Source organism: Hipposideros armiger, unplaced genomic scaffold (genome assembly GCF_001890085.2).
Source record: "Hipposideros armiger isolate ML-2016 unplaced genomic scaffold, ASM189008v1 scaffold_736, whole genome shotgun sequence".
Taxonomy (NCBI): Eukaryota; Metazoa; Chordata; class Mammalia; order Chiroptera; family Hipposideridae; genus Hipposideros; species Hipposideros armiger.
In genome coordinates, this window is record NW_017732086.1 from 641,441 (window position 1) to 667,298 (window position 25,858).

The 25,858-nt window shown below is 47.6% G+C and overlaps 1 protein-coding gene across 10 annotated transcripts in view; it reads right to left on the reverse strand.

The window, feature by feature from the left end:
- MAPK4 (mitogen-activated protein kinase 4) overlaps positions 1–25,858 on the reverse strand; it is a 143,544-nt gene that overhangs the window by 35,585 nt on the left and 82,101 nt on the right. For 7 of the 10 annotated variants that reach the window (XM_019627582.1, XM_019627584.1, XM_019627583.1 and 4 more), the window contains one exon: positions 11,674–13,294. In XM_019627582.1, coding sequence (XP_019483127.1) covers positions 11,674–12,219 — 546 coding nt within the window. In that variant the 5' untranslated portion in view covers positions 12,220–13,294. The remainder of the gene's footprint in view (positions 1–11,673; positions 13,295–25,858) is intronic. The other 3 variants (XM_019627587.1, XM_019627585.1, XM_019627586.1) reach the window with 1 other exon arrangement.

Below are 25,858 nucleotides of genomic sequence, written 5' to 3' on the forward strand. Positions count from 1 at the left end.
GGGGTGTCCTATTCTGGTCTCCTTTGGGCTAAACACACTCTGCCAAGCCCAGTGCTTCCTAATCAACACATTTTGACAAAATTCATTCAAATAAAGGTTTTCTAATGTTTTCTCACTCCTCTTCACACCTTCAATTTGTACCTTAGACAAGAAACTACAGCACAGTCAACTGCCCCAATAAAATTTACTTAGTTGTGGAATTTCAGGTATCTGAGAATAGAGACACTCCCCCTAAATAGTGATTAATAATCATAGCTTAAAAAAAGAGCTACTATTTACCGAGTGCTTCCCAGATGCCTGACACAGTGCTAAGCATTTCACACACATTACATCTACTCCTCTCACAGCCCTATGAAGGAGGATTTATTATTATGAGAGGGCAGAGCCAGCCCACGGCAGGGTAAGTAAGTTCCTCAGGGTCACAAGGCACCGGTCATCTGCCCAGCCCACCTATGAGGAGGTCACATGGCACACCCAGCCTGTGCCACAGTCACGGTGGAAGCAGTGGACACGGCAGAGTAGCATGCATTCAAGGGTCAGCGTGCACGTACTCCCGGTCCAGACGCCAGGGAGCTTCGCCCTTTTCTCTCAGGAGCCCAATAATTCAAGTTCACCACAATTTTTGTAATAGACATGCTCTTGGTAAACTTACTCTTGCATCTCCTTCCCTGACCTCTCACCTGAAAAGCTCACTGTGATAAAACCGTGCGTGTTCATGTTGCACGTTTTGGGCAATTATAGAAAAATAAAAAGCCATGCATTGTTCAACCATTGTTAACATTTTAGAGTTTTTACTTCGAGTCTATTTTTTATACGTTCTTTTTTCTCCTTGTTTTAAATTGTTATGATCGTACCATCTATACAACTCTGTCTCTTGCTTTTTAAATCTAATCATTATTACATAAACATTTTCTGTTATTGTAAACTCTTCAAAAACACCATCGAAATAGTTGTATACAATTCTATTTAGTAGACGAGCCATAGTTTACTTAACCATGCAACATGAAATTGCTAAGTTCAGATTCTCATGTATCAGGTTTTCTCTAAGTAAAGTGGTAATGTTTGCCAACATCTGAGTTCTGTGTATCTAGGAATTAAAGGGTCACAGCTGGTTATGCAGTTTGAATTGGGAATTTTTTTTTTTTACTTCAGGATGAGTTTAAAATTGCATTGAAGTAGAATGAGAGGATTCTACAGACAATGTCCCTGAATCTCAATAGGGCATTTACTTAAATCTCTTAGGACATCTTTGTGGACCATGAAGAAACATGGGCCAGACAACTGTATAATTAGGTAAATTCACAACTGGTTAGACAACTACACCCGAAGAATGCTAGCTTAGGGTCAGTGTCACCCTGGAGGGAGGTGTCTAGTGGCCTTGAGGCTAAGCCTTTCACCTAATCTCTTTACACCTTTTGTTTTTAATTGGGCAGCCCTGTGTTTTTCCAGGACCCATCAGCTCCAAGTCAAGTAGTCTTAATCCAGTTGTGGATGACGTGGGGATTGAACCAGCAACCTTGGTGTTATGGGCACTGCGCTCCAACCAACTGAGCTAACCGGCCACCCCGACTCCAAGTCAAGTAGTTGTTCCACTCTAGTTGTGGAGGGCGCATCTCAATGGCCCATGTGGGAATCGAACCGGCAACCTTGGTGTTATGAGCACTGCACTGTAACCAACTGAGTCAACTTGCCACCCGCTTTACACATTTTTTAATCAGCGAGATGGGTGAAGTCCTAGAAGACAGGCTTAAAATTATAAAGCTGTAAGGGATAAGATTATGTGATAGAACAAAGATCCAAAAAGATCTCATCAGGTTAGAATATTTGCCTGAAGCCAATAAGATGAAATCTATCAGGGATAAGCATCAAGTCTTGTACTTGGGCTAAAAAAAATCAGCCATATAAATGTAAAATAGAGAATACTAAGCTTAACACAAGTTAGCTGGCTACAAGCTCAATATGAGCTAATAGTGTGACATGGTTGCCAAAAAACCACCTGCGGGCGACTCATTTACAAAGCAGAGACGTCACATTCCCACTGACTCTGCTGGTTAAATCACATAGCACCTGTTCTGGAAGACACATTTTAAGAGAGGGTCTGACGAATAGGAGATGGTCAATGCAAGGACATTCAGGATAGTGTGAGCTCTGGAAACATTGTCATCTGATAGCCACAAGGCAGTGCAACGCAGTGGCTAACAGCATGGCCTCTGAAAGCACGGCTGGGCTTTGAAACCCAACTCTCCCATTTACTAGCTGTGTGACCTTGGACAAGTTACTCTCTGTGCCTCAGTGTCTCCATCTGTAAAACGGGGACAACAACAATGCCCGTTATGTTAGGTTGTTATGAAGATTTGGTAGATTAACACCTATTGAGCACTTAGAACGGTGCCCGGATATTATTGTGTGAAGATGAAGGGGTTCTAGGATGCAGAGATTGAAAGGGACATGAGAGATGGCTTCAAATATTTGAAAGCTTTATCCTGAGAGGCTCGTAAGGATCATACTCGATTCAGTACAAAGGCAGAGTCTTGACTTCTTCATTAGTCAATAAGCATTTAATGAGTACTTATTATGGATCAGATACTGTACTAGATGCTAAGAATACAGAGATGAATGAGATTCATACTGTTTCCTAAGGGCCCCACTGTCTATTGGGGAAGTGGCATGTAAATAGATAATCACAATAATATAAGGATAACTGCTTTGGGCAACCAGAGGAAGATGTAATTAATTCTCCCCTGGGGAGCTGGGCAAAGCTTTGCAGAGGTGGGACCTTTGAGCAGGATCTGCAGGGATAAGTAGGAGTTTATGTGGGAGCAGCAAGAACAGTGTGTGGGACCAGAGCTGTCACTGAGTATGGTGTTTTTCAGGGAATGGTAACAAATCAGTGACTTTACAGCACAAGGTGAGTGGGGTGGCAGCAAATGAAGTTAGAGATAAGAGCTGGTCTCTCCCAGCTCAAAGAAGTGTGGTACTGATGTAGAAGGTAGCCAGGAAAGTCAGGATAATCATAGTAATACAATACTCCCCTCTGAGCCTTCTATTCCTATACTACTGTCTTCTCAACAGGCAACCACAGAAAAAGGCTGAATAAAGATACCACATCTAGGAGAAAATTGAAAAGGATTTGGTTCAATTTTCTAATCACCCTTTTTCAGTATAAACACAGGAATACCTGTATGTAGAATAAGTTTGTGTCATGTTCCTGAGACATTTACAACCTGGGAGTAACCAAGTGGACAGACTGTGAAAAGGGACTGGAAGTTAGGACCCTTTCCACGAAGACTGAAGATACTGTCTAAAAGGAAGTTCCTTTACCAGTAAATCTACTGGTATAAAGCGAAAGAGGAGCACATCATTCAACGTTTTTACCCAGATGCTCCCACTTAATTCCACTTAATAGTATTCATTAAGCATTCTCCAGGGATGTAAAGATAAGTAAGTTACCAACACTTCCTTCAGGGTGCTTAAAATCTAGTATTAAAAGATAATTCGCTATATATAGAGCATTACATCATTAGATAATAGGGCTGGACACTTCTGGTCATGATGGAGTAACCAGTTTTGGATTTGACCTCCTGTTGTAAGCAACTGTAAAACTGGACACTCATACGTAGCAGATGTTTTTAGGCATCGGACAATAGGCTATGCAGGATCCCTAACAGAAAGGAAGGAAACATATAAGGTGAATTTCATGTTCACCCTGGCACTCTGCCTGGGTGGCTTTCCCAACCACAGCACAAGGAGCTGGAACAAAGCAGAATGGGACTGTCTACTGAGCTAAGGAAGTAAAGACTGGAGTCCAGGGCTGCTGAAGCATCTGGAGCTGGCGGAGAGGATGCTGGAAAGAAAGGAGCTTCGCAGGATTGAGAGAATTTTGTTGTGGGGGCAGTTCCCCCCACCCAGAGCTTCGGATGAGGGCTGTGCTGCACATTCACAGTGTGAGACTCTGGCAAGGTCTAGCAGAGAACAGTTACTATGAAACTAAGAGCAGAACAGGGATATTAGAGGTTGCAGAGAGATTAGATCCACAGGCGTTCCAGCCCAGCCAGAGGGGAAAAACCTTGTTAACATTCTAGGCATTCAGGTGAGATAATAGAAAGGCCATGGTGTAGGAGTAAGGACCATGTTCTAGAGTAAGAGCTACTCTAGGCCTGCCCTATCAAAGCCTAAAACCAAGCCTTAACAGGATCAATGAGAACCATCAGTAAATTAACTGCTTGCCAGGATAAAATTCACTACTCATTAAAGGAAGACAATATAATTCAGGCTTCTTTTAGAGTATGAACAGCAATGTCCACAAACAAACGAACCTTACTAGAAATGTGGGGGAGCAGGAAAATGTGACCTAAATTTAAGAAAAAATATAGTCAATAGAAAAGCGAACCTTGAGCTGTCCCAGATGTCGGAATTATCAAAGACTTTAAAGCAGCTATTATAAATATGTTCAAGGACTTAAAGGAAAACATAGTCTCAATGAGTGAAGAGATGGGGAATCTCAGCACATAAATGAAAGCTAAAAAAGAACCAAATGGAAATTCTAGGAGGGAATTTCATCCAAAATGAAAAATTCACCAAATGACAGCAAATTAGAAGTGGCTGAAGAAAAGGGTCAGTAAAATTGAAGACAGAGCCATAGAAATTATTCATTCTGAAAAAAGGAGTGAAAAAAAAATTGACAACCTTTTGTGGCAATACCAAGCTGAGTTAGCATACATGTAATCAGAGCCCAGAAAAGAAAAGACAGAAAATGGGGGAAGAAAAAAGTGATTGTCCTTACTCCAGTCTCTTTACCTGGGTACTCCCAAGTTGTAAATATCCCAGGAACATGACACTGTTTTATCCTATAGACAGATATTCCTATGTTTACATTCCAATTTGGTGAAGAAAAAAAAAAATCAACTTACAGATGCAAGAAACCCAATGAATCCCAAATAGGATAAATACAAAGAAAACCATACCTGGGTACAGCATAATCAAGCTTCAGAAAGTTAAAGATCTATTTAATCAACCGCTCAACCACTCACCCCCAGCAGAGGACCAGGCCCACATGCAAAAAGGGTGAACTTTGATATGAAGAGAAAGGCAGCAAAGCATGGCTGGTATGTACTGGTATAACTAGGCCAGTCATCAGAATAATGAAATACCTGTAAACTGGTTGGAAAAAAGCCACTGCTCCAGACCGCTGATTTTACCACTCATCACTTTGGCGTCATTCCCAGATAGATACTCCCCGACCTCCCTGTGATCAGGCAATAAAGAGTCAATTCTTGCAAGGAGGGCACCTCTAGGACCCTGCCTTAGGATTCTGGCTGAATTCCATTCTGATTGATCGGTGCCTGGGCCATGCTAGTTGTTAAAGATTTACAATATTGTCACTGGAGCTAAGTGGGGTTGCTTCCAAGAAAGGGAAGCCTGGGTGTGGTGTTCTGGGAATGAGTAGAAGAGGACCCCAGGAGGCCCGGGGATAGCATGAAGACCTGCTCCTGGGGGTGGAACTACAGTTAGAAGGAGAAAGGAGGCACTGAACCAACAAAATTAGGCTGCCAAATCTGCCTGAGTGTTCAGGGACACTTGACTCTCTAGTACAGCCTCTGTTCTAATTCCCTAGGTCATATTTTCCCTTTTAAAAAGGGATATTTCATAGCCTTTTAAATATATCTTTTCAGCTCCATCGACTTGGAATAATATGCTTAGTGGCTTAAGAACTTCTAGCCGGGCCCTCAGCAAGTTATCCTTCCACATTTTCTCATGAAACCCCAAGCTCTGAGTATGGCTGGGCCTCTTCCACTGCCAGCACTGTGGATCCTGTCTTATTCTGGGATCCTGGGAGGTTTTCCATCTGCAGTGTGGAGACCAGCCAAAACAGAAGCACATAGAACACCACACGGACACTCTTATTTACCAGCAAGGACCCTCTTCCCACCACAGAAAAGAGCATTTCTCCTCCTAGGTTCAATTTCAAGGGAAGTCGTGCTTTAGCGAAGCTTTCTGTGTGTCCTCCCAGGCAGACAGGTGGAGGTTATCATGGCCTAGACAGGCAAAAAGACATCAAAGGGAGACAGAGTGGCCAGGAGAGGGAGTAAGGAGGTGAGGTGGGTCAGCACGACTAAACCGGCATAAACGCCGCTGACCAAAACCCTGCAAAGAGCCTTTGGGAGCTGGCTGTATGTGTTCAACATCATGTACCTCTTGGCCTGCACTGGGACCTTGAATTGAACCACAAGCCTTAACAAACTACAGTAATTTGCTAAGCCTTCAATCAAACACTCAGTCTCCATGAACCGTGAAAACCAATGTCTCTGTTTTTATAATAAATAACACCTAGTAAAGTAGTTTGCACCAGAATGAGCAAAATCGTTGTTCCCATCACCTAACTATTGTTAAAATCAAACCTAAACAGAACCAACAATTCTTTTGATTTAGGTCCCTGGTGTGTTCCGCCAAACTTGAGTGATGGTTGACCAACCAGACAGTTTCCAATGGGGCTGAGGCCCTAAAAGTCATCCTGCCTAAAACCATCTTCACAGTTCCCTGTCACAGTGCCTGATACCCTCACCATTACCCCTTTTAGTTAAGGCACCTGCTTTAAATACACTTGTGTTATCTGGGAGGTGCCCTTAGCTTTCTGCATTGGGCTGAAGCTTGAGAATCACAGCCGTGAGCATCAGCACACACATCAGGGGCATCAGCTGTCTGTCCACACACAAGCCATTCCACGTCTATTCAGATTAGTAGTTCTGAAAAGCAAAGCAGCACAGCCACCCGGAGGCTTGTGAGGACACAGCTTGCTGGGCCCACCTGAGTTCCTGATTCAGGAGGTCTGCAATGGGACCTGAGACTCTGCATCTCCAACAAGTTCCCAGGTGAGGCTGAAGCTGCTGGTCTAGCACCCACTTCGAGAATCACTTGTAATAGTTGATTTCTAAGGCATCCTCATGAGATCCGGAGGCCAAGTGTGAAAGCATTCTGAGTGTGAATGACGTAAGAAGACAGAGGACTCTGAAGTAGAGAGGATCAGGTCTCAAAGGAAGACTGGCTTAGCAGGAAACTTAGACTTTCTCGAATGATCCAACAACACACAAGAGCCTTTGGCTGCCCAAATTCTGATGGGCCCCTTACCCTTGCTTTCTTTCCAGGGTATTTTCTGCCTGCTGCCCCCAGGAAAGGCAAGTCTCGTGGCAGCCCCAGCGAGGATGAAAGGCAGCTCTTTCCCTGGCCATGGGCAGCCCCTTCCCGGAGGGGAGTGTTCACACAGCTAATCAGGCTGTCAACATGCTACTCAGACCTCTGCACAGATTCCCGAGGGCGCCTGACATTTCTTAGAATTTACACAGGACTCAGTGAAGTCTTAAACAATGGTTTCTTTTTCTTTCTCTCTCTTTTGAGATCATTTACTTCCTAATAGGATAAATTCAAAGGAAAACATGCTCTGATCCTTCATCCGCTTCTCAACACAAACAATAAGGAACTAATTAGCAGGTCTGCCAATGAGGCAGGCAGAAAAGGGTCCCTACCAGGACCACAGGCTGGGAAGCCACCTCTAAGGTAGGGCTTCATGACTTTGGTCATCACGTCAGGAGTTGGTTCCATATCTCAGTGGAATAGAAACTGATATCTGAGTGTCTGCCTGGTATTACCATGGCATTCACTGGGGATATTATTCTGTTAGTGATGGAGCTCACATCTGACAGCATTTTGACATCCCCACTTTCATTTGACTCTATCAAGAATCCTATGGGGGGCCGACCAAGTGGCTCAGTTGGTTAAGAGCTCGCTCAAGTGTTTGAGCTCTGAGCAACAGCGGTTCAATTCCCAGCCCAAGCTGAGCTGCCGCTGAGCTGCCAACAGGTAGCAGGATGGCTCAGCTAAAAAAAGAAAAAAAAATCCTATGAAAGAAGCAGAATGGGAATGATGACCCCATTTGGCAGACAAGACAATTGAGAAGGGAGGCTCAGAAGAAACAGTGGATGTGAAGTTGAAACACAGGATTGTACTCTTGGCTCAGCCACTCAATGTGTGACCTTGAGCAGGTCTCTTTTCCTTTCTAGGCCTTGGCTTTACCATCTGTGAAATGAAGGGAGTGAATAAGATGAAGGTAAGGTCTTCTTACATGCTTCTTCTTCTAGGAATAAGCTACATAAGGAAGAGCATTTGCCTGAGGTCATGCAATTAGTGAGGTGAGTAATAACGACACAGAGACAAGTACCCCCTCTGTTGAGAGTGAGCCATCAGAGCGCCCCCAGTGCCATCCAATGCCATCTCCCTGACAGTGGGCCTCTGATTGTTCTTTGGACCTCAAAAAACCAAGACCGCTAGTAGTGGTGTGGTAGGGGGATATGTACCCAGAATGCTCCATGACTGTGACTGGAGCCCCCGTGATGCCAGCTGCTCATTACAGAAGGCTGTTTACTTTGGCACCGTTTTCACCAAACAAACCCAATGGGCACCTGCCCCTGCCAGGCCTTGTGCTAGGTGACGGGATATGGAAGTGGAGAAGACTTACTGTCTATCTATGAGAAAGTCACAATGTGGACCGTTTACCCAGCTGCATACTACTGGGTGGGTTGTGCTTGGCCAGGAGCCGGGTCCAGCCCCCAGTTGGATCACAAAGCCTGTCCCCAGCACGGAGCTGAATCAGCCTGAAGAAAGGGGTACCTTTTAAGTAACTTACACACAGGCACTAGCTGCAGCCCAGGTGAGCATGATCTTTTCAAGGCGAATGCAGGATCCATAAAATTTTAGGAGGGGGTCAAGTTTAGAGCCGCTCACATGTAGATATCATCCTCCACACACACCAGGGAGAGTACATGCATACGTGTGACTGCAACCAATCCATTGGCTGAAAGAATTACGTGCTCTCTTCCTGAGAGTCAAACCTTCTAACCACATGGAGTCACTGAACTCAGCTAGCTTCCTATCTGTAATGTGGTGGTAAATCACTAGATAGCCAACAAAATCAACTGGGCATGTCTCAGGCACAGTGATTAGACTTCCTGGGGGAAACCAAGATGAACACAAGATGGCCCACAAGGAACCCAGGGGCTCCCAGCCTAGGAGAGCACAAAAGATACTGACACAAACATCCATAAGACATAATGGTTGGTGCTAGAAGATCCGAGTGATGAGATGAGGGAAAGGCGACATAGAAATTTGGAGGAAGGAAAGATTACTTCCCACTGGGGACCCAGAAAGCCTTCATGAAGGAGATGGCGTACGGATAGACCATCCATCAAGACGCAAGAAGGCCCAAATTCTAGTGCCCCTTCTGCCACCATCAGTCCAGTAATCCTGAGAAAGCCAGTTCTCTGTGTTTTAAAATGGACACTTTACGACCCTAGATGCCTCACAGCATTATGAGAATTACATGAGAACTGATTTAAATGCACAGCGGATAAATAAAAGCACCAAATATAAAGCCTTTCGTCATCACTCAGGGAAGAGAAGGGAGGAAGCAGGTGGGAGCGGGTGGCGCCTGCCAAACACAGGGCTGATGTGAACACCTACCGGGCTCATAACTGGCTCCAGCGACTTTTTAAAAAACCTCCAACAGATGATTTTATTGAAGAAGAGTAAGTCAGAGCATCTACATGCCTCTGCAGCAGGAAAACAAAAGTCCCAATCAGAGAAGTGGCTTCCCGCCCAGTGAACCTGGGTCCCCTCCCCGGCTCCCAGCACTGGGCCTGCGCCTGGTGTGCGCTCAGCAAGCACTCGTGAAATGAAAGGATGGGGTCCTTACTCCTTTTAAAGGGCTTTACATTCACGCTCCACTTTGATTCACAACCACAAGCCAGTGGGGCAGACACGGCACATATTTCAACCTTGTCAAAGATGGGGAGACTGAGGCTCCCAGAGGGCGACCACCCATGTCCCAAGCCAGCCCCATCCGATGGGAGCCCCGGCCTCTGCATGTTCACACAGCGTCATTTCCTCACACCGTGCACCTCCCGGGAATTATAACTACAGCCAATCTTTGCCCCCAACAAACCGCCTTCCCTGACTTCCCTGGAGGCCTTCTATGTGCTGTTCTGAGCACTTTGCCTGTAATACTTCACTTAATCAGACCCTGTCAGCAAAGATGGCCTTGCCGTTATTCCCAATGTACTGGTTTATTCCAATTCAGAAGGTGGTTCTATGCATCCCAGAAATAAGGGTGTCATGGATTCTCTTATTACCAAATAAGAACTGATCTGAGTTAAAACCTTTGGTTCAATTGTTTGGAATCATTGCTACTTAGAAGAGAACGTAAAAACAAGCATAGGGCGTTAGGAAGGCAGGAGGACATTGTTTTTGTTTGTTTGTTTGTTTCGTTTTACCATGGACATCCCTGCCCACAGAGCTGGCTGTCGGTTTTGACAGATGGTCTGGCTGCAGGAGGCGGGCAGAGGGTGAACTCATAGTTAAGGTGGCACCAAGGAGCTAGAGCCAGCTGAGCTGATTTGGGCTCTGAAATCTGGGCCAGAGTCCAAGTTCCAGCCAGTGAGCAGGAGACAGGGAACCCGGCCTCTGCCTCCTCTAGACACCCCTCCCACTGTTGCTGCACCAGACAGGTCAGTGCCTTTCTATGTATCTGTGACCTTCGGACTGCAGGCAAATGGGGTTCTGAAGCATGTTCAAGGTCAGCTACCCTCCCCTTTCATCACCCACCCCAGCCACCTTGGCTGATAACAGCTTATGGCGTACCTAGGGACTGTTTTTAGTCTAATAAAAATTTATGGCATAAAGGTTTGGGCAGGAGGTTGGAAACGACACTCACCTTCCCCCCCCCACCCCCCAGCTCTGCTGAGGGGTGTCTGGTGATGTGTGCTCAGGCTCAGGTGCTTAGAAGCTCCCCTAAAGTGGCAGGAACGAGGGGGTGGGGGAAGGGGAATAGAATTTCAGAGGTCTCCCAGCCCTGGAAGGGAGATTAGATAAGTGGATCAGGTAAGAAGAGGTCTAGAACCTTGAGAAGGAGTGTCAGTACCTCCACCAGCGTGGCTGGCTCAGCGCTGATCTCTGCAGATGGAGGAACATTTAGCCACCTACCGCATGGGGTCTCAATAGCACCATCCAGACACCCATAGCTTTAGTATCACACTGAGAGGCCAGGGCATCATGGGATCTGGGAGAATGGAGCCAGTCTCTGAATAATGGACGTGGGGGATTAGTTGATCAGATTAGCTGATCGTGCCCCTTGTTCACTCACTGACAGAGAGAATGGGACACAGAGTGGGTCAGCTCTGATGGGAGGAGGAGGTAAGGTGAACCGGCGTGGAAGGCTGGTATGGTGGAAGCCTCATCAGGAGCCCTGAGCAGGAAGCAGGGAGAGGAGGTGCTTAGGTGGACAGCAGGGGTAAGAGGATGCTAGAGGCAAATTCACCAAGCACGCAATTTTAAAGCCATAGCATACAGAGCTGGAAGAAATCTTAGAGCTCAGCTAGGCCAACCCTCTCTTATACAGCCTGGAGTTATTGGTTATGGCCACGTGGTAGAGCCAAGACTAAGAACCAGACACCTCCTTCCCCCCAACAACAACTTTTCAGACCAGTGCTCTTTCCAGCACCCTCCAGCCTCCCCAGAGACTGACCCCAGTTCCCTGATTCCCAAGGGGCTAGGAATTCCCTCTTGAACACTGTGAGCATTCTTGAGGATCCCATGGGCCACCCCATCAGCCATTCCGGCCACACATACCTTGTGAGAATAATGCTGGTCTACGATCCTCGCCAACCCGAAGTCCCCGATCTTGAGGACAAGGTCCTCCGTGCTGATGAAGATGTTGGCGGGCTTCAGGTCCCTGTGCAGCACGTTGGCTGAGTGGATATACTTGAGCCCACGGAGCAGCTGGTACATGAACAGCTTGGCATGCTCCTCGGTCAGTGTGCCCTGCTCCAGCAGCCGGGCCAGGTCGGTCTCCATGTACTCCTGGACGATGTAGGCCACGCTGAACTTGAACAGCTCGCCCTGCAGGTCGGCACCCTTGGGCCCCAGCACCTCGTACACCTTCACGATGTTGTCGTGGTCCAGGCGCCGGATGATCTTGACCTCCCGGAGCGCATGCTTCATGCTGCGGGCGTCACTCAGAGTGAGCTTCTTCACAGCCACCTTCCGGCAGGCTCTGCTGTCCATGGCCGACAGCACCAGCCCATTGACGCCAAAGCCCAAGGGTTGGAAGTCAACAAAGCGCCCACCGAGGTCATACCCGTAGACACTGGCGATGCAGTCGCCCTTTTTGGCCATGGTTGGGTCAGTGGTGGTCAGGGGCTGCCCGTGTGACGAAAGGGCAGTTGGGAAAGGCCGAGTCCCAGCTAGTGGCCTCTCTAGCACACCTCATTCTGTCAAGTTCCAAAGCTGAGGGATGCTTTTTCTCATGGTGATGTCACTGTCACCAGCTCTCTGGAGACAAGAGTGGCACACGTCCATGCTGGCTGAGCTGCAGAAGTTGGAGCTCACACTGTTTTCTTAACCTGCATGGGGAGGGCTGTCCACCAACTCTTGCATATCCCAAGTCCTCCTCCACACTTAGAATAGCTCATGCTTCTTTCAAAGATAGCATCTTGGAAAGAAAAACCAGTCTCATTATCTATGTGAGCATCAAGTTTTCTATCCTAATGGACCACAAAGAAAAGGTGCAGAAAGTCTCCCCTTTAAATCCTTTTGTTAAAAGATGTTCCCTCTGGCTGAAATGAGGAGCTGCTGCTGAGCTGTTCCCTTACTGACGATGGTCCAAACTCAGTTGTATCACAGCCTCTGGCAGCTTGGTAGCTGCTCTCTGTGTCCTGAGCAGAATGAAGGGATCCCAATAACGGATTCTGGAGGCTTCTAGGGGCTTCTTTTTACCTCTGCCAGCTCCCCTTGTTATCAGCTCACCTTAGATTCTGCAACCCAAACCAGCCTGGTGAGCATCGGTGAAGAAAGCTGGAGAAACCCAAGCACCTTTCATGAGCTCTCCACCAAGGTACACCTGAAGTCCCGAGTCCGAGGGGAGCTCAGCTGTCAGGCCGGGGTCCTCTGGAGGCTTCAGATGGAGGCACATCCTGTCACCCCTTCATCCACATCACCGAGAAAGAAACTGTGTTTTGCTCGACTCAGAGAGGCTGCAGGAACGTGGCATCTTGCAGACCGAGTCTCCTCTGTCAAAGAAAACGTTGGGTAAATTTCCACACTCGGGCTTCCAACACCTTCCCACTTGTGTGTCTTTTGTTAACCAGCCCAAGTGTTATTTGATCTGTCCAGCCAGCTGAAACACTGCTTGCTCAGGGGATTCCAGGCTTTGCATTGCGCAGCCACCCCTCCTGCTGTGTGCAGCGCTCCCCTGGAAGACACAGAAGATGGATTGATTTGATAAGATCATCAAACGGTGTGCCTTTTATGTAAATGCTTGCTCCCTGAAAGGTTAACATGCACAAGTGGTGGGTGGCAATGATCAGCTCTGACCTTTGTGAAATTTATTCCTAATGCTCTCCAAATACACACATCAGCATTAGCTGGGAAGGGTGAGAGTAAAAAGTAACTAGTTGCAGACAGAAAATAAAGGATCAACAATCTTGTTTTTCCACTTGGACGCCCTTACTTCTTTCTTTTGCAAAGGTCTTTGAATACTTTAATAGAAAATTTGCCATGCACTGAGATTTAATTACAATTGCATCTCTTGCTTTCCACACCGGTAGCATAAACACACATACTAAATTACAAGGAAATTATATTGCCACCAAAACAGGGCACAAACTTCTTAGTGCAACACCAGAACTGGCATGGTGAAGTGTACTCTTTTTGATGATGGGGACTAACTCTTTAAAGCAATGGGTCAAAGCCAATCCTGACTGCTCCCTGGTGGCTGCTGACTCAAATTACAGGCATAGGACCTAACTGGGAAGAAAAATCCAAAAAACTCACATTGTAAATTCAGATCTCTGAAGTAAAGGCACTAATATCATAGCTTATAAGGAAGTGGCAGGTTTTATAAGTTTATTAAGTCCATGGACACACAGAGAACAAAAACTACATCCAGCAAAAATGAGTGAATCTAGCCAGGGCTGCCTCTTAATTCTCATCATACTGTAGGGTCCCCGGTAGGAATGCTTTCCTATCTGAACTCCACAACTCTGCAAATGGTAAATAAAACAAAACAAAAGTCAATGCTCTGAAACTAAGAAGGCAAAGTAGGGGACACAGATGATCTGAAAAAGTACCGTATTTCTCCATGTATAAGACACTCCCATGTATAAGACGCACCTTAATTTTGGGGCCCGAAATTTAAAAAAAAAATGTATTACATAAAGTTATTGAACTCAAGTTTTATTCATCATAAAATTCATACAACTCCTCATCATTGTAAAAAAAAATCTACAACCACTGTATAAGACGCACCCAGTTTTTAGGCCCCAAATTTTTCGAAAAAAGGTGCATCTTATACATGGGAAAATACGATAAATAATCATATCCTCTAAAAATTTCTAAAGCAAGAAATTTGCCAAGGGTCTGGAACTTAGTAATTGCTTAACAGATGTTATCTATCGTTGCTATTGTTGAAAATTCCCTTACACTTGAATAAGACGCACCTACTATCCTGGTGTTTTCGTCAAATCTTCAGCAATTCTACTCTGTGCGTTTTTATTGGGCCCACCAGCAAAATAATCATAGACTTGCAGAATTTCAGACTGGGAAGCAATCCTAACAAACAAGTCCAATGGTCCTTATGGGGATGGTCCTGCATTCCTGGCTCATTTGAGGAAGTGTCACTACTGGCTTTTGATGGGCAGGGCCAGATTTGCTAACCATCCCCATCAGTGAATAGCCGACACTCACTTGTCATTGAGAGACAATGATTCTAGTCCAAGTTCTCACTTTGCACATGCAGGTACTGAGGCTCAGAGAACACCAGCTCAGTGTTTCTAGCATAGACAAAGTCAATCAACATTTGATGACATGATCAATGAATACTTTTCATTCTGTTTGAAGAGTCCTAACCAGTTAGAAACAGTGCTGGGACCACCCACTCCTGGATGCCTAATTCAGAAGGAAAAAAGAGCCATCCTAGTGCCCCATTTCACCCCCCTCTGACTCCTGCTGCTCAAGTCAGGTACAGAAACGGGAGCTTCTTTCACCTTCTACCCCAGGCCTGCTCTGGATCCCAAGGGCACAGCAAACAGAGGCAATTATATATTTTGCTTTATGAGGAGAGGCTTAAGCCTTCTTCCCTTTCCAGATCTCACAGGGTTGTAAACAGAGCCGGGAACCAGCGCCTAAGCAGAGAGGAGATGACATCACCAGCAAGCCAACAGCAGGATTTGTTTGAGATCAGCTGCAATGCAGATAATCTGTGAATAATTAAGAGGTGCTTTATTTATTTTTAAAACTCTTCCCTTTTCCTCTCACAGAGGGGAGGGACTGTCTTCCCTGCACATGTGTGTGTGTCTGTCTCAGGGATCTTCCTTAACGCGCTGTCAGGTTCAGTGGGCAGGTACCAGGTCACCTTGTGTAGTCCCGCTTGCAGCCACTCTCCATTCCTCGTGGGCCTCTAAATATGCTCTTGCCTCTTTGCTTGTACCTTTCCAGTTCCTGAAATGTTCTCCTGCTTCCTCCCGACTTGTTGAAATCCTGCCCATCACTCAGAATCCAGATAAAGCCCCACTTTTTCTCTGATGTATCCATCCCAGTCCTCAGTGACATTTCTCCCCTTTCTAAACTCCTGTAGTGTCCCTGTGTATACTGTGTTTTGACACTTACCATATACTAATCTGGGTTGCTGTTTAACTTTTTATACATGTCCATCTCCCAACTAGACTTTAAGCTTAAGTCCAGAGCACAAAGCAGCACTTAGAAAATAACTGTAGGTTGGAAGTACCCAAGGAACACTAGTTATGTCTCCATAATTGTGACACCCACATCTCCTAGACACTCAGCCTCCCCTTCCCATGCTTGCTGCTCCAATGCACCTTCTCACAACAAGCCCAAGCACTCAGACAAACCAATATTTCTGAACTTCAACTCTCGTAGTATCATCTTCTGCTCAGCTGCTGCCTCTCTTAGAATTTCAACACTAAGCAGGCAGCCCTCGTCTGACCATTTCCCTATTTCCATTTGAGTTTACTGTTGTTATTCATCTCTTCTTAAACCTTCTTATTTTCTAAGTTTCTTTCTATAATTCCTCTATAATCTCTGTCAACCCTTTGTCTTTCTCCACAGATGGACTGATTACGAAACACCTATTACCTATTACCTAAGAAAGGCTCAGGTTAGTGGTTCCTTTGTTGTGTGATATACCAAGAGGCATGGGTCCATCAGCCCCAGGGAGGGGCCGCCCTGGCATCTGGGTGTGCCCACCTGGGCAGAGAAGTAAGTATGGCAGCTCTTGGCGTGAAGCCCAATCACTCTCCATTTGGAGCTGGGGCTCAGAGCTGCTCTGAATCACAAGTGTTATTTCAAACCAGGGAGTTGGCATTCACCTCGAGAGAAGGAAAAGTCATGGGTTCAGCCGTGCTCGAATAACACCCAGCAAAAAGAATGCACATAACTCTTGCAAAGGAAGCCCAGGCTCCCACAATTCCATGGTGAATGTCATAATAAAACACAAAGGAGAAATATCTACCTCCGGGCTCCTAACAGTGGAGCTTCATCTCTCCACTGATTTCTCACTGACTCTTCAACAATATCTTATTTGAGTCCAATTAATTATCCTCTGACACATCCAACCTTTTAATATGTGGAGGCAAACCAGAGATGAGATGGCGTGTGCCAACTGTCCCTTTCTGGAATTCCTGGGGCTCTGGTTTACAAAGCAGCTTTGGAAAGTCTAAATTTAGACTCACCTCCTCCGCCTGATCAGATCCTCCCAAACCTCATGCTGTTAACTTTCAGCAAGAATTGTGGACCCCCCCCCGTGAGGTGCTGACATTTCACAGACACTGCTTTCTTCTCTCCCCTGAGCACCCAAAAACTTGTAGGAAATCCTTCTCAGGTAGCTTGCAGTCGAACAGGCTGTACAGTGCATGATTCCAGGTGGCACCATTCATATCACAGTCAAGTCCATCTGACGCTAAGGCTCGTGATCTGAGTCACCAGAGTCTATGTGAATGAAGTCCTCTAGACCAGATATCGGCACATTTTTTCTATAAAGTGCCAGAGAATAAATATCTTAGGCTTTGCAGGGCAGTCTCTGGTGCAACTACTCAACTTTGTAGCACAAAAGCAGCTATAGACGATACCCAAAGGAATGGCGTGGCTGCGTTTCAATGAACCTTTACTTACAAAAATAGGTGGAGGGCTGGATTTGTCCAGGGGGCTGTAGCTTCCAATTCCTGCCCTAGGTTATGTAGGAACATCCTCTAGCTGGTTCCCCAAGAGCCACTGGAGAGTGTTGTGACCCAGGCCCCTGCCAGCTCTAGCTGCTCTGTCCTCTCTCTCCCATTCTCAGTCTTCCTGTTGCCCCTCACATGCGCACTATCCCAGGTCTGCCCCCTGACACACTCAGGGAGGTACCCTGAGCTTGGACCCCACCCGAGGCTTAGTTCAGCTCACCTGTAGGTTTCATGTGCTCGGGGCCCAGCTCTATGCTTTCCACAAGCTACCTCCTAGTTCTGTGATTCTGTGGTGCTGTTGTTATCCGTCACTCCTAAACCGCACTTGCATTTTAAGAGGCCTTCTGAAGAGGTGGGGAAGACGCCATGATGAAGACTGGGTAAGTACACTAACTGAGGGTTAACCATGGGCCAAGGGCTCTGCCTAATTATTTCAGTCGGGTCTCAGAAGAACCCTATAAGGTAATCATTATTCTTCAATGTAGCCTTTAGAGGGAAGAGACTTGCCTAAAGCCACACCCCTAGCTAGTGATGAATCTGGGATGTAAACTCAGGCCTGACTCCAAAGCCCACGCTTCTCATCACCAAAGCTCATGATCTGGGCCCCCATAGCTGGCTCTCACCATGAACCATTGGCTCAGTGTGACTTCTTGGGCCTAGTGAAGGACAAGTTTGGGGTAGGCACACTTTGTAGTACCTCTCAAATTAAAGTAAGAAGTACTCACTTTTCAGCCTGTGTTCAGTCCCAATGTGGAGGCCACGGTTAATAAGCCCACTTCATGGGAAGAGAAATTGAGAACTACAATGTCAAAATGAGATTAAGAGTAGAGGAAAAAAACCCATCAAGTGCAAACAACCGTAACACTGTTATCCAACTGTAAACCTCAAATACACCAGAGTCTGTGGCTGCAGGGACTGCCCATCCTAGTAGTGAGCTGAGCTGACCATTCGCCCAGCTGGCTAACTCGCAAAGGCCCTGGAATCCAACACTGGCCACCGACCCAGGAGCCATTCCCACTTCCTCTGGACAAACTGAAACCAGGTCTGGGTCAGTCATTGAGCTGCTGAGCCCAGCGCAGGGGTGACTCATGGTGGGTCGACACCAGGGTTTCTGAACCTCAGCATGATTGCTATTTTGAGCCAGATCATTCTTAGCTGCACGGCTGTTCTGTGCACTGTAGAATGTTTAGCAGACTCCCTGGCCTCTATGTATAAGATGTAAGTAGCACCCCCAGTTGCGACAACCAAAATGTCTGTAAACATTGAAAACTATCACCAGTGGAGGAGGCACAAAATCCTCCTTGGTTAACAATCACTGACCTAAATGAGCAGTTTCCAGTAGAGACAGTATTGGCATCTGAGAAGAAGAGTTATTTATCTCGTGGAGCTGTACAGTGTACTATGGTTGAAAGTTTAGCAGCCCTGGTCCCAACTCGCTAAATGCCGATAGCACTTCCCGGTTGTGGGACAGCCTCACATATTTCCAAAATCCTAGGGGCTAATGGTGTCTCCCATACCTATCATCCCTATTGAGGGCCATGAATCTAAGTCAATCGTGGTAATCCAATTCCTTTTTGGCAGTCGCTGGTTTAAGGGTGGTCATTTGATCGACTTCTGGACAATAAGCTTGAAAAGAAAGTCCACTGGGGGCTTTAGGGAAAATGTTTTCCTCCTCTACTCCCTGTCTTTGACTGCAGTTGTGGGAGGAAGTGGGGTTGGTGCTGCAGCAGGCATCTTGAGACCACGTGGGGACAAGCCTGGGGACAAAGGCCAGCACCCTGTAGTTGTCAGATGAGCCTGGGGCTTTGTTGAGTAGCTGAGCCAAGCCTGGAAAGGCCTACCTCCAGTTTTCTTGCCAAGTGAGATTATCAAACGGTTAAGACATTTTTACTGTGTCTTATTTTTTTTTTAACTTGAAGCTGAATTATTTAATGATAGTAACTAGCTAGGTGCATGGTTAGTCTAAGTGGGGAATTAAGAGATGTATTAAACATATGGCTTCTGACCTGAAGGAGCTTCTATTCCTATAGGGAGAAAAGAACCACAACCATGATAATTACAGAAGCAAGAATAGTCAGGAGCTAACAACATGATTCCCACTGCAAGTGGAGCAGGAGTCAGGAGTAGGCAAATCAGAGAAGGCTCCTGGGGGATGTGGAAGGCAGCTCCTGAGATGGCCACCAAAGATTCTCCCCTCCTGGCTTCAGGCCCTGCATAAGCCACTCCCCCTAAGAGGGTGCTGGATTTATTGACTCACTTCTAAGGAACAGAATATGGCAGAAGTAATGGGACGTCACTTCTGAGATTGGGTTATTACAAGATTGTGGCTTCCACCTTCGGTGATCACTCTCGGGGGAGCCAGGGGCCATGTCATGAGGCAGCCGTGTGGGGAGACCCACGTGAGTTCTTGGAAGCAGATCTTCCCCGAGGCGAGCTTTGAGAGGACTACAGCCCAACTGAAGTCTCACAAGAGACCTTGTGTCACAGGCATCTGGCTAAGCCATGCCCAGATTCCTGACCCACAGAAACTGTGACAATAAATGCTGTTTAACGCATTGGTTAAGAGTTGGCTTGGGACGCCAGCTCTGAGCAGCAGGGCTCCGTTTCGGATCCCACATGAGGGCCAATAACGCTGAGCCTTCTACAGCTAAGATGGTGAGCAGCAGCTCGACCTGGAGCTGGGCTGCCGTGAGGCGACGGCGTAGGCTGCAGTGGGGCTGGCTGGCAGCTGGCGTGAGCTTTCGTGAGCTGCTGTGAGCAGCTGTCCAATGGCCGGCCAGCAACTGCCTCACCCGGGAAGAGCGCAATGATAATACCAACATGGGCCAGTGAAGTGATGTCCTCCATAACTAGACTGAAGAACAAAAGGACAGCAACTTGTCTGTTCCCCTTCCCCGATTTCCCAATGCTGTTCCCCTCCCCCAATTCCCCAATAAAATCTTAAAATAAATAAATAAATGCTGTTTAAGCTGCTAAATTGGGAGATATTTTTTACATAGCAGTAGATCACTAATGGGAGGAGGGGGGCTTGGAGACCTGTAGTTCTTGATGTTTCCAAGATGGCAAAGAGGCAGACTTGGCCTGAGACCCTGAAAAGTCCTTGGGCCAGGGTCCTGGGTCTTCTCTAGCTTGGATCTCATCAGATTCCAGAGCCAGACAGAATCTCAAGGAGAGAAGGTACCTTACCCCTCTCTTTCTCACTGATGTAGCACCAGGGCTTAGCCCTGTTTTGCATATAGGAAGGAGTCAATAAATAAATACCAGGGGAGACAGGAATGCTGACATATTTGCATAAGATTTTAGTTATGACAAAGTATGACCCAAATGGAAAGATAAATGAAAACCGTGTCCCTGAGGTCTAGAAAAGCAAGCTTTTGAATCTCACAGAATGGGTGAGGGGTGCGGGAGGGGGGTCCTGGCGAAGATGCCACACAGGCCCCCAAAGAGCACAGTGACTGGGAGGCGTTTCCTCACCAAGGAAGGAACTGCTGGTGCCAAGAGACTCAGCTGGGTTTGTAGTGCTCCCAGGGATTAGAAGAAACAACTCTTTCTGGTCTTTCAGCTTTTGAGTACCTCTCCCTCAACCCAGGAGGTGAGCCGGCTGGAGGAGTTCACAGGAAGTCACCTGCCCATGCCAGGAAGCCCTTTCTCTTTGCAGAAGCCCAGGTGCGTGGCAGATGGCTGCTCCTAATGTGCTCAGGCTGCACTTCCTATGCCCCGTGCCTCTCATGCCCGGGTCCTGGGTAACCCTTCACACACCAGCCGGCAGGGCAGCAACTGACCCAAGCCAAAAGCACTGCTTAGTCTAAAATAAATACGTCTCCAGCAGGGGGCCACTGACAGGCACTGATCCCCAGGCCAGGCCCCAGCGTGCAAAGGTCTGAACGTCCCTGGGAGGCAGGGATGCCACCCACTCTGGCTTGTTTACCTTATATTTTCCCCCCAGAACATGCGGGTGGGGACACTGCCCAGTAAGAAACAGGAAGGGAGCCCTGTTTATTTGATCTCACCTTGAGGGGGTGAGAGGAGAGGTACTGAGGGCTGGAAGAAAAAGTGAGCAGAAGGAACATCAGGCCCTGGGGTGGCGATGGGGAGTTACCTCCTCCCCCAAAAGCAAACTTGGGGAGCGTTCAGTTGAGTTTTTGCTCTGCTTTTTCTCTTGAAACTTACATAACCAGCCAAGGAGAACAAAGACTTCCCAGGCCTCCCATCAATACCAAAATAGCACAGGGAGAAATTCTGGCGGCCTCACTGGAGCTCCATGCCCGCGTCAGTACAAAACTGGGGAGACAGAGCAGTCTGGGTCCCTGCGTGTGAAGAGTGGGTGCTGGTCGCCACGGGAACAGCAAGGGCTGCAGAGGCTGCACCTGCCAAGGATGGAGCCTGGTGTCCGACTTCCGGATCACAAGGGTGTGAGGGGGGGGTGTGCATGCCAGTATTTAAATCCTTTGGCTTTTAGACGCTTTCTTATATTTGACCTTCGTGGGTTCAAGGGGAAACTTCTTATTTTCCCCCTTTTAAGGAACGAAGCCTGGGATCGCAGAGGATGTTGGCTGCTTTCAAAATGTAAATCAGAAGAGTTATGACTTCAGTGGCTAAGTAAGGAGAGGTCCCCTTTGGGGCCTGCTTGGTTTGCACTGTGCTCTAAAGGGCAGAGCGCCAGCCAGGGGCTCAGCTCCTCAAGGCAGAGCCCACGTCGTTAATTTCTCCTTCACTTGCTTTAGCACCCATTGCCCGGTGCCCACAGGTCCCTGTGCCTTTCCTGAACTTGGAGGTTCCTTTCTGTGAGCCCATCATGGGAAAGCACAGAGTCGCTGAGCTTTGAGGTGCTCAGTGTTCAGGCCTGAGCTTTCCTGCTGAACTTTGGGGCCCGTCCATGGAACCACTTATATCCTACCTGCAGGCTCGGCCCCTGGCAGGCACGCTGAAAGTTCCTGCCTGGGTTTAGAGCTAACGGGTACAGTATTAAGTTATCTCGCTGTTAGACCAGAAATGGCAAATTTGTACCATATGTATGACTAGGGACCTGTTTTGCACCCATGGTACACACTGATAATCTTCACCCTCTCTTTCCTGATGAACGGGGAAACCAGAATTCATCTCAAATAGCACCCGCAGAGCCTCTGCCATTCGCCTGGTGCTGGCACTCAGGGTGGAGCCTGCTGTATCCACAGCATGGCTCTCTCTGACCTCAAACTCCCATTGCTACAACTGGGCTCTTGCCTTGTCCCCCAGGCACACGGTCTAACTCAGCTGGCGTTTACTGAGGGTCTACTATGTGCTAGGCATGGTCACACATGCTCAACAATGATGGACTTAAATTTCACAACACTATGGAGTAGGTTTAGCGTTCCCCTAAGCGAATAAACACAGCACGTGCCTCGTGCACAGGAGATGTCAATCTCCTCCTCGTCCTTCCATTTTACAGACTTGGGGTGACTTCCTCAAGATGACACATTAGAAAGGGGTAGAGCTGGGGTCCTAATCTCACCCTGATTCCAGTACCAGTGCATCTGTCATCTCCCGCCGAGGCTTCCTGTTTCCGAGGTCCTCCCGTCTCCTCCCCCACCTCCCCAACCCCTCTCATACTTGAGTACCTGCTTTTGTATTTCTGGTTTTCCCAGTTTCTTGGAAGAGAAGGATTTATTTTGCTCCCTGAATTCATCTTGGGAACTGACATCCCTTCTAAACTTCTCCAGCCTCGGATCTCATGGCTTCCTTGACTCTCCACATCTCCCATTCAAAATGTCTTTCAGTCACTGAAAATGTCCTGTTCTCCCTTGCTTCCGAACCTCCATGCATGCTGTTTGCCCTCTTCTTCCCCTGGCCAATTCTTACTCATCCCTTAGGCCTAAGTTTAAATGCCCCTTCATCCAGGAAGCCTTCCTGGATGCTCCTTTCTCGTCCCAAACTAGCTTTATCTGTCAGACTGTGTCCCCCTGTCTTCCCTGTCTCATGTCACTTTTCTCCCTTTCTCTTTCAGCTTTAATTGCTTGTCTTTGGTGTTTGACGGGAAGGGACCCCAGTGAGGGCAGGGACTCCCATCGTCTGCATCACTACAGCCCCAGTGCCTAATTCCTAACCAGTCAATAATAAAGAATAGAATTTGGGCAGAACAAATACATTCTGAAAAGTACCATGCTCCAGACCATTGTGCACAAATTCTGGTTTGCAATACGCTGTTACTTGCTTCTTTCCTCCCTGTGAGACATGCCAACTAGATATAGCATTTCAAGGGTCTCGTCGGATTCTAATTCTGCATTCATCCCCTTTAAATTTCAGAGTCCTTGACTTCCTTTCACCGTCCCTGCTTCTCACACAGTCACCTGGCCCATTATCCAGCGAATGTACGCACGGCTACCTCCTATTAGTCCCTTGGAGGCTAATCATTGAAGGGGTTGTGCTCAGAGGTACAAAGAAATCATTCGTAGGGCAGAAAAAAATGTCCCTCTCCTGGCAACTGCATTTCCCTGTTCACCAATGACAGAAGTGGTATTTCAACAGCTCAGGTGACAGCAACAGTCCCCAGACCCCACGGGGCTGGCAGAGCTGAGGACGGAAGCCATGCACTGGAACCAGGAGGCCTGGTTTCTAGTCCTGCCGCTGCCTGGGAGACCTCGGACAAGGAGTTTCAGATCTGTGAAGCGGGAATAACCACACTGCCTCAACTTACTCACAGGGATAAGAACAGAGGCTGGCAATACCGATATACTTTCAAAAGTAGAAAGCACAAATTAGAGATCACTCATGACCACAGCCCACTTATACTAAAATTAACAATTTCCATGGTGATGTTAGCTGGGCTTCTAGGGGGTTGGGAGCGCTCCCCTTTCTCACCCCTTAGGCTCAGACCTTCACACTCCTCCAACAGTGAGTGGCCTCCACTTGCGAAGAGGTGAGTATTGGCTCCACCAGCCATTACACACATGCCTTGAGTCCTCGCTTTTTCTTCTTGGCGGGGGGTGGGGTGGGGGGGTGGGAGTGGGGTGGGGGATGTAGGATTGGGGAAACTTTAGGCTAAATTATCCCTATCTAATTAGGTAATGAGGATGGAGCCCTTCTGAGTGGGATTAGTGCCCTCTGTTGATAGAGATCCTTGAGGGCTCTCTTTCCATCTTTCTGCCATGTGAGGACACAGTGAGAAGCTGGCCGTCAGCCAACCGGAAGAGGGCTCTCACCAGAACCCGCCCATGCTGGCGCTCTGATCTCCGACTTCCCAACTTCCAGAACTGTAGGAAATACATTTCTGTTATTTATATGCCACACAGTTGATGGTACTTTTTGTTTTTGTTTTTAAAGATTTTATTGGGGAATTGGGAGGAGGGGAACAGCGTTGGGGAATCAGGGAAGGGGAACAGACAGGTAGACAAATTGCTGTTTTGTTCTTCAGGCTAGTTGTGGAGGACGTCGCCTCACTGGCCCATGTTGGTATTATCATTGTGCTCTTCCCGGGTGAGGCAATCGGTTGCCAGTCATTAGTCGGCCGCTCACAGCGGCTCCCCCGTAACTCACACTGGCTGCCAGCCACTCATGTAGCTCACGCCAGCCCACTGCAGCCCCGCTGCATGCAGCCTACGCCGTCGCCGGCGACTCACAGCAGCCCAGCTCCAGGTCGAGCTGTTGTTCATCATCTTAGCTGTAGAGGGCGCAGCGTCACTGGCCCTCATATGGGATCTGAACTGCAGCCCTGCTGATCAGAGCTGGTGCTCCCAAGCAAGCTCTTAACCAGCTGAGCCACTCGGCCGGCCCTGATGGTACTTTTTTACAGCAGCCCAGATTGAGTAAGACACCGACCAAGTCCATGATGACGAGGCCATCGCTCTGTTCTAACTTACTGAACTCTGCCGCCATGTGTCCAAAGCCCTCTCTCTTCTGCTCTCCTTGTGCCTTCTTCACTGAAAGGTTTTTAGACCCTGAGCGTCAGAACCGCACGCTACGGAGATCACATCGTAAGAACATGGCCCATTGGAGAGGCAATATGTGCTGTTGGGTGCTTGCTTTTTCCCCTTCCTCCTCGCTCTAGCAGGAGAGATCCAGGTGGTGGCTCTCAGAAATAATGAATCCCAGGCAAACCTGTGAGGGATTCCACACACAAACAAGCCTCTTACGTCTTGATGGTCAGGGCCCTGTGGGAGGCATCAAACCCTACTGGACACGGAAGAGGGAGGGAGGAAGTGATCAGCCTTTAGATTACGAGCTCCCTGGAGAAGACAGATGGCCCCACTGCCTGTGAGAGGAGGGGAGGAAGGTTGGGAAACAAAGCAACAGAGGAAGAGGAACCAGGGAGGTGGGCAATGGACTGATGAGCCTGTCCTTCCCCAACCCTGGGGTTCTCAGGTAGATGACACAAAGAACCAGACTCTCCCTACATGGTGAAGCTGGGTTTCCTGCCAGCTGGCAGGTGCATTCTTAGCTGGTTCTGTTCCACTCGGAGAAAAATGACTACCCTGGCCTTCAGGTTCAAATCAGTGCCAGGTCAGTTCATATTAACTGTAGTAGGAAGCGACACACCCTCCACTGCCAGGTGAGGAAACTGAGGCCAAAAAAAGTGAAATGACTCTTCCGAGGTCACTCAGAGA